Consider the following 9130-nt stretch of genomic DNA (forward strand, 5'->3'; position numbering starts at 1 on the left):
TAGAAATATTTATTATTCTCTCTCCTATAGGTCAGTGATTTTTCCTCCCAGAAGAACTAATATTGGCACTAGCTATCTTTCTTTTCCTTTTTTCTAAAAATACAATTCTGTTGTTCAAAAGATGCAGATTTCACATCCTTTTTAAGATACATCATTCATGCTTTTAAACTGGGCATCAAATACTGGTCAATATAAATCTGAGTACACACCTTGGAATCTAAGGATTCATCCTGGTTGCCTTCTTCATCTGTAAAGAAATTTTAAGACAATTTAGTCATCTTTCTTGTTTGGAAATTGCAGGTATGTTAAATGAAAGCATTTGATAATACAACAAATAATAAGACACTGGATAAATAAATCTATAATTATCTAAAAATTGGTTGTACTCAACAACTGTTCTGAAAAGATTAAGTGAAAGGAAAAAAGGGCGTTGGGGATGGTATTTTTTTCCTCTTTATTCAGGAAAGACATTAGCTTCATCTCGTACACAGGTAGGAAGACCAAGACCACCAACACCAAAACCAGACATTTCTTCAGATGCCATCCAGTTCTTTTGTATATAGTTAGTCCACTACTGAGAATGAGTTGCTAAATTTATAAAAATAGAGCCCTGATTTTGTGGTTTGGGATTCCACCCATTCTTCTCCTCAGCTCAGAATCTGGAGTTACTCTAGCTTATTTTAGTGATAACTAGCATTTTATTGTTCACTAACACTACTAAAGATGGGCATTAAGAATTATTATTATCTGACAGCATAGTTGCCAAAGATAGTTAGAATTTGTGTTCGACTTTACCGAAGACATAACCCGATATGCATAAAAAGTAGCATCACACTATCATGTATTAACTCACATGAGATCTATTTATTAAGAAATGAATAGCTTGTATCAAATAAACAAAAAATCCAGCCACTATTTACATCTTTCTTCCAAATTCATATTGGCTGCTTTGGTTTTGTCCAATTACATTAAGTTTCCTTCTATTATTCTTTCTGCATTTCTCTGCTACTTCTATTCTGGTTGCTTGCTATTCTTTTTCCTGATCTTATATAAACACATTCAACAACCCAACGGCCATTCACAAATATTTGATCTTTGTATTCCCAGCCAGTTAAAAAAACTGTCAGATGATCTCTAAGTTTCCTTCTTACTATTAAAATTACCTGATTTTATCCAGGTGTGAGCTTCAGTATTGCCAGCTCCGTAAATTATGTGAGAAATTAACCAGTAGACAAAATGCTATAAAGACCATGTGATTTTTTACTAGAAAATTTGGTGTTATGGTTGCCGTTTATCTTTACTTCATATGGTTATATCCTAAATATGATTGGTAACTTGTAACTCTCCAAAGTACAACAAAAACATGTTTTGGAGTTTGTGTTACCAAAGTACTGAGCCAACTTTAAGAAGTATAACCAACTCATTATGTACCAAATACCCAACTCTATTTCACAGTATTTGTTTCTTTTGAATATTTGAGAAAAATCAGTCTACTGGTGAGGTTGTGCCATATATAAAGTGCTGTAAATTCAAAGGACACTTAAATTATAGCTATTTTCATATTCACTACTTGTAGATTACCTTCCAAATATTTTATTTCTGGTGGGTGGGGAGGAGAAGGGTATAGCATGTATTAGTCCCACAGTGCCTATAACATTTAGGTAGTGATGTCAATTAATGAACAATCATCCTTCATGCTCACTTCTTCACAAGTATTACCCAAAGCCCAAGTTCTAACATATGGTTCAAAGTCCATTCTCAGCAGATCTTTGGATAAAGGAAAAAAAATTCACCTCTAATAACGAAGTGGTATGTGTGAATGTATTTAATTAGTCATAAACATTAGCTAGTTAATAAATCAAGAGCAGACATTAAATGTGAAATGTATAGGGTATATCCCAAAACACTGAAACTAGATTAGCTGGAACTCAAATCACTAGTCACTCAATTGAGTACACTGTCACAATAGTTCACATATGCAGCTAATAAGTAAATAATATAGATGCCTATAAATAAATTTTAAGACATGTACATTTGAGACACTACAAGCTGTTAGGCATTAGAGTAGCAAAATGTGTTTCCGAACTCCCAGAGACATGGGAACTTGTGACATCGGGGTTATTTCGTATGAATTGCATCATGCTTCTCTTTCTTTTCTCTCTCCACAAACTGGGAATATATACTCAGGTTACTGGTAAATACAAGCTTCCCTTCTCATTTACTAAACTGGGAAAGCCTACTCCAGATGGTAATCTTAAAGCAAAGGTATTTTCTCTTTCAAACTAATATGTCCATTCACATAACACTTTAAAGAAGCTTCTTATAACCTAGAGACTTCTGATAGGCAGTCAGGTAAGGATTAAAAATACTGAAGTTACACATAAATAAAAAGAATATAGTAATGCTTTTATCAGAACACATACACCAAGCAACAAGAAAAACGCAAAAGGATTCAATGAAGAGTTATGGATTTCTCTCAAGAGTATCATATGCAAAATACCATGGTTTACATTACTTTGGTAATCATACCCCTTCCTTTGAAAAAGACCAATTTTCATTTTTATTATATCAGCTAACAAAACTGCAAAATACTGGGGATATTCTTTCAGGGAAAAGTGGTCATTACAAAATCATTTTGCAACTTGTCATGTAAATTAAACAGACTGATATATCTTCAAACACAGAAAGTCTCACAAGTTTAGTGAAAAGAGACCAGATATCCTGTCTTTGGCTTTGCCATTGAATCTGTGCAGATCCTAGGATACTGCTGATTCCCAGCTACTCCAAATCCAAGGCCTGGAGAGCTAGGCTCAAAACCTGGCTTCATTACATGTTAACATTACACACATGGTTCAATATAGCAAGTTTGCTCAGCCTCCTCTTCCTCAAGTGTCAAAAGGGAATAACATCATCTGCCTTGTTGACTCTCAACGAAGTTTTAAGGAACAAAAGAAGAGTGAAATGAAACATATTCTGCAATCTGAAATCTACTCTTTAAATACACGGTGTTAATTAATATAACTGTTACCTGAAATACCTAGCAATGGACCTAATTTACAAGACCCTGTAATATTATTTGGCATAAAGAAAAAAAGTAAACCATTTTAACCAGTAAGCCACTTCCTGTCAAAAACAAGAAAGCATGTGAGAAAAGTTAAAGCATTTTTCATTATTATCTTGAGAAAATGAGAGTAGTATCTTTTAAATCTCCTCCTTTAAATTTATTTATTCACAAGGAAAAGAAAACATTTCTAATAAAAGTATTATACTTTTACATGCCTTTAAGACAAGATATTAGATAACATCTAGTAACAATGGTAGGATCAAGATTCCCTTTGTTGGCTGATCAAATTCTACCTGGCAATAAATGCAACTTGCTCTGGGTAACCACCAACACTCAAACATTATGTCAACACAAAATTATGACCCCAAACTTGATTTTTAAATAGGAGCAAATCTTTAAAATAAAAATGAGGCTGATATCCTGTATAAATAAGCAATTTAATGAATAAAAAAGTCAACTGAAAATCCATGTACTCAACTTATAAAACTTTATCTCACTTAAGCGTTTTATGATATTTGCACTTCATGTGAGAACAGTAGTGCCTTTACTACTGGTCAGCATGCACATCTATATAGTTTTAGTTCTGGCTGAGTAAGATTTTTGCCTCTACCAGAGAAATGTTTTGGCAGTTTAACTATGATGGAAATCAGAACAGACGTTTTATGAACATAGTCCTTTGCGTACATCAACACAACCCAAAGATTTAACACTTCAGTATTAACAGTCTTCTATTACAATATATGGAGAATCCCAACTGTTGATTAAAAAACTTCTTCAGGCATCATCTCCACTGACATGATGCTTTAGATATGTGAAATCTAGTCAAAGGAAGATGCAGGAAAATGTTTACATGCTTTAATTTTCTTTAAATTCTGCAAATTGAATTCAGAGAGATATGCACCATATTCTCTAACTACTAGTTCTTACACTTTAGTGTGAAGAATCACTTGTGGAGCTTTTTAAACTACAGATACCCCAACCTGTTCCAGACCCAAAACTGCGTTTTTAATAAACCCTTAAGAGGAATTCTGATGCAGGTGGTTCATGGTCCATCAGGTACTCTACAGCATTGATTTCATACTTCCTTTGATCAAATAACTGCTAGCAGTGGCTTCAGGAGTTACACAGAGTTTTAAAGATTTGGTCATGAACACAAATCAACACTAGAAGGCGGGGGGCGGACCTCAGAGCATGATGTTGGCAGTAAAGTAACTGGCATATGCTTGTTACTTTTGAAATGGTATCTTAAACCACACTTTGGATAGAATTTTAGGTTTAGACCTCTTATTTTAGAAGCAGAATGACGCTACAGCATTGACTTACAACTAGGACGGATAATTTGAGGATTCAGATAACCATCTGGGAAATTTTCTGTTGGGGGAAAAAAAAAAAGAGTTGACATTTATACCCTGCCTTGTTCCAAAAAAAATTTAAAGCCACAGAACTGCTGTTTTGTTAACTGAAACTGATTAAAATCCAAAAGCTTTATTGTACTGATTGTTTTTTTACCAATACTCAGAAACACTAAATGCTTCTTTACCAACACTCTCAAAATAGACATTTTCAGATGTAGGTAGATTAAACTATTAAAAAAGAGAAATGATAATTTTCAGAGCCAGGGTATAAATCAGCTAACTGGAAAATCAAGTCAAAAGCATATGAATTTCTCTATCTATGTCAAAAGTTAAATCTAGATGCTATTCATTTTACATTTATAAGAACCAAGAGTTTTTTTTCAAAAATCATAAAATTACTGTCAGCAAACATGGGGCAGCTCAGAAACACTGTGACACAGTAAAAAACACTTTCTTAAGAATATTTCTTTAAAACGGGTACGGAGTGGGCACATTTACATCAAAAGTCTTCATTTTTTAAACAAAGAGACAGGGCAATCTCAGGTGCTAAGCAAACCCACCAAACCACTGTCAACATCCTGGTTTTGATGCACCTGGCTCTGCCCAGACAACCCCAGGTGTGCCAATTACTTAACTTACAAATCCCAAAGCCAAAGTTTCAAAACCGATGCAGCACATAATCTACATGACAGTCGTGGACGCTCCGGAAGGGTTCCTGTGTCACTGTGGGTCTAAGCCAGCTGTCAGGATTCATTCCCATGGAGTCACTGCTCATTCGGGAGGAGTCGTGTAAAGTTTGTGAAGTGAGGAGAGGTGTGAGCAGGGGGACCGCCCCTTCTTTTCCTCCCCTCTCAAGCTCCCCTAAACATCCGCTCTGACCCAGGCCAACCGAAGCCCAAGAAATGACAGCGAGGGACAGGCTACTGCGAGGTGTGAGCTGGAGCCCCCACGGCCCTGCCCCGGGATGGAGGCCGGGGGGGGCGGTGGCTCCTGGCCTCCAGTCCGAGGGGGCGGATACTGACCCGAGGACGCAGAGGCCGAGCCCAGCAGCACCGCACAGAGCAGTAGCGTCAGCCCAACCCAGACCCGCATCCTGCTCTCAGGGCCGCTACCACCCGCTGGAGCTGTCGCTTTCGCCTCTGCCACCACCAACTCAGCCGCCGCCGCCTCGCCGCTGCTCTTCCTGCTCTGGTTTCCTTCCTCCGCCCCTTCCCAGGCCTCCCTGCCCTAGCGTGCAGCCAATCCCCGCCCGCCGTCGTACGCTCCTCGCCCAATCGCCGCGGCCTTCCCGCCCACCTTATTGCCCCGCCCCTGGGGTCAAGAATTGGCCAATCATTACGCGAGATTCTCACACCGGCTTTCCCGGTTGGACCACGGCCTCACCGACATGGCCCCAGGTAATTGGTAGCTCCTGGGTTTAATCATCCCGGAATCAGAGTATGAGTCCACGGTTGGACGAAAAGTCACCCAGGACTACAATTCCCACAATGCAGTTCAAGGGCCTCTCTCTGTGTGTGCTCTTGGGAAACGTAGTCCATCGTGGGGCAATATTTAAAAGTGCAGGTGGGTGTAAAAGTTAAGAGAACTTAGCTAACACCTGGGCTAGACACTAACTCCAGGCCGTGAACTCACAGGTTTATTTTTATTTTTTTGGGCCAAATAAATATCAAGAAACACACATTATAAGGTTAAGAGTTTGTAATATGTTAAGCTCTTCCTCTTCGTTTTATTTAGAAAATTTGAATTGGACATAGTGGTATCAGCACTGAGGAAAAATACAACAGCTAGACTGAATTCGAAGTATTTTTTGTTAACGTAAACGAAACAGTACCATATATACGGAAACCAGGATGGAACTCACTACTGGTCCCCCTTTCCCCTACAAAACAAGAGGACATAAACCCCACCCAGTACAGACTATGTCAATGCTAGTATTCGTTTTTACGACATCCACCAGATAATAATAATCTGGAAAAAGGGGCCAACAGTCTTTGCAAAACCCTTTCAAACATTTGTCCTCATCCCTCTCCTTTTGTAAGTTACACTGTTTTCTTCTTCACTGACTACCTAGGTCTTACATTGACTAGGTTCAAGAGTCTAGGTTGGTGTATTTGGAGATAAAGGTGACAGAGATTGCATTGCAGAAGTGGAAATAGCCTTGTGTATTAAGTACCAACTCCAGGCATGCTCCAACTAGGTAGCAGAGCAGTGGCTTAGTGTTCCTGCCCCTTCATCAAATTGTCATTCTGCTTTCCCTAGTATTCACCCACAGTCAGGTCTTAGGTCTACAACCTAGACATTCTGAGTTCAGGATTTTGGCGAAGTCCACACTGGCCACATATCTTCATACCATCTGTGTTCCATCTTCTTTGATGAAGAGTCCTCTCTTCCAGGAAGAGGATAAAAAACTATTGTCAACATTCACATTGGAGAGGATGAAGGAAAAATACTGTCTCATGAAAAAGAGTTCTCTTTTCTACTACTACCACACTCATCTCTATTTTTGTCACTAACAATGCTTCCTCAGAGTTCCTCTCATTTTAAATCATAGAGTAAAATCTAGTATACTATGTGACCATTTTTCTCTTTCTCACTGAAAACTTCCCTACTGACCTTCATTTTCCCTTACCTTCCTGATGCACCTGAGTTCTAGCCATACTCACCAACACCATTCTCTCTTCACTGTAACCTAAACTGCATACTATGGCCAGATGAATTTTCCTTAAACACTGCTTTCATCTTCTTTTTCAAAATTTTTTAACGGCTGCCTTAAAACGGACAGTTCTACTTTCTTGTGGGAAGTGTTGGGGAAGAAACTTCTGCCCTCCATAAGAGAAACAGTGATTACCTGACTGATAAGATTGGGGAAAGTTCACTGTGTGGTTGAGACCCAACTTCTTTTTTCATCTTTTTCTTTACTGAGTGCTTCTTATATTCAAAGCCCTGTGCTAGGTGCTGCAATGACAAATTTTCAGCTTCTCTTTTACTACTTCCCCAATTTCCACATTCACACTCTTGCCTTCTCATGGGCTCCCCTACCCTCTCCCCACTGCCCTTGCTGCTTCTTCTTCTTAGCCACAACCCTGGCATCTTCCCAACCTCACTTCCATTTCATCTTGGCTGAGTCTTCTCTGTCCAGGCCAGTCCTCATTAATCCTCATTTCTCTAAGTGTCTACAGAACAGTCACAAACTTGCCTTTTAAATGGGTGGTAGCTTGCTGAGGCCAAAGACAACTATGCAATTCAATGTATAGGAATATAGCATTGGACTTGTCACCTACTAGCACTAGATAATTATTTGTTGATTAATAAATACACCTTACCAATAAAGTGTTTTTAAACTATTTTCAAAGCACACGCTGTCTACCATAGTTTAGTCTTAAAAAAATCTACCATACTTTTATCTTAGAAGAAATATTAAGGAGCACTTGCACCCCTATTATACAGGAAATTTACTTCATTCCTCTTACCTCACCTGAAAAATGGGTATGTTAATAATACCCTCTTCACCAGGACACCAGGTCTGTTGTGAAGTTCGAGATATACAGGGAGGAAAAAGTGCTTTCTTCATTACAGAATGGTCTACAAACATTCTTTCTTTTTTTCCCCCCACATTTCAATTGACAAGTTTTATTTTATTTTTGACAAAAATTCAGTATTTCCCAAATTGGTCCTGTTATAAACATTACAGGAATGCTCGTTGAAGTACAGACTCCCAGCCCTCTTATTCTGATATGGTGGGTCTAGGGCCTAGGTTTAATCATATCCCCATGTGATTCTTTTTTTTTAACATCTTTACTAAAGTATAATTGCTTTACATTGTTGTGTTAGTTTCTGCTATATAACAAAGTGAATCAGCTATATATATACATATATCCCCATGTCCCCTCCCTCTTGCGTCTCCCTCCCACCCTCCCTATCCCAGCCCTCTAGGTGGTCACAAAGCACCAAGCTGACCTCCCTGTGCTATGCGGCTGCTTCCCACTAGCTATCTATTTTACATTTACATTGGTAGTGTACATGTCAATGCCACTCTCTCACTTCGTCCCAGCTTACCCTTCCCCCTCCCAGTGTCCTCAAGTCCATTCTCTACATCTTCGTCTTTATTCCTGTCCTGCCCCTAGGTTCTTCAGAACCACTTTTTTTTTTTTTAGATTCCATATATGTGTGTTAGCATACGGTATTTGTTTTCCTCTTTCTGACTTAACTTCACTCTGTACGACAGACTACAAACATTATTTCTTATTGATTCTTTGTTTGAAGCAAAGGAGCAAAGCAAATTAAAAATTAGTTTTTATTAAGACTAATAAAGTTAGCTTTATTCCCTTAATTTGAAAAAGATTTAGAGCTGCTAAAGCTATTGTCTTTAGCCAGCAATGAGTAATTGACATGTTCTGAGACCTTGACTCCCTGGGGGAAATTCCAAGTCTCCAGAGCAGATCTAGAATATGGTGTGGGAAAGCCAGGTTTATTTTGTCAGCCTGCTACATTGCATTTTGATTAATTAGTGAAAAGGTTGTGAATTCTCCATGGCCTTATCCAGTCTGAGCATACGCTTCTCAAGGTTTCCTGCCAACATCCCCAGTTAAAGTTGTGTACTCATTCAATTTGTACAAAATGTTAGTATTATTTAATTCATAGACTTTTTTACTGTTTGCTCAGCTGTCTGTACTCTGTTCTACTTGTTCATATCAGTGTTCTAGGTCATTGT

At 38.4% G+C, this 9130-nt stretch overlaps 1 protein-coding gene across 3 annotated transcripts in view; it reads right to left on the reverse strand.

Annotated features, from left to right (window-relative positions):
- The window catches only part of SEL1L (SEL1L adaptor subunit of SYVN1 ubiquitin ligase), a 56903-nt gene extending 51289 nt beyond the window's left edge, over positions 1–5614 (reverse strand). For all 3 annotated transcript variants that reach the window (XM_059914772.1, XM_059914771.1, XM_059914773.1), the window contains exons 1-2: positions 5442–5614; positions 210–247 (exon numbers count right to left, since the gene is read on the reverse strand). In XM_059914772.1, the coding sequence (XP_059770755.1) occupies positions 210–247; positions 5442–5511 (108 nt within the window). In that variant the 5' untranslated portion in view covers positions 5512–5614. The remainder of the gene's footprint in view (positions 1–209; positions 248–5441) is intronic.
- Between the last annotated feature and the right edge of the window lie 3516 nt (positions 5615–9130).

Source organism: Balaenoptera ricei, chromosome 2 (genome assembly GCF_028023285.1).
Source record: "Balaenoptera ricei isolate mBalRic1 chromosome 2, mBalRic1.hap2, whole genome shotgun sequence".
NCBI classification, from domain to species: Eukaryota; Metazoa; Chordata; class Mammalia; order Artiodactyla; family Balaenopteridae; genus Balaenoptera; species Balaenoptera ricei.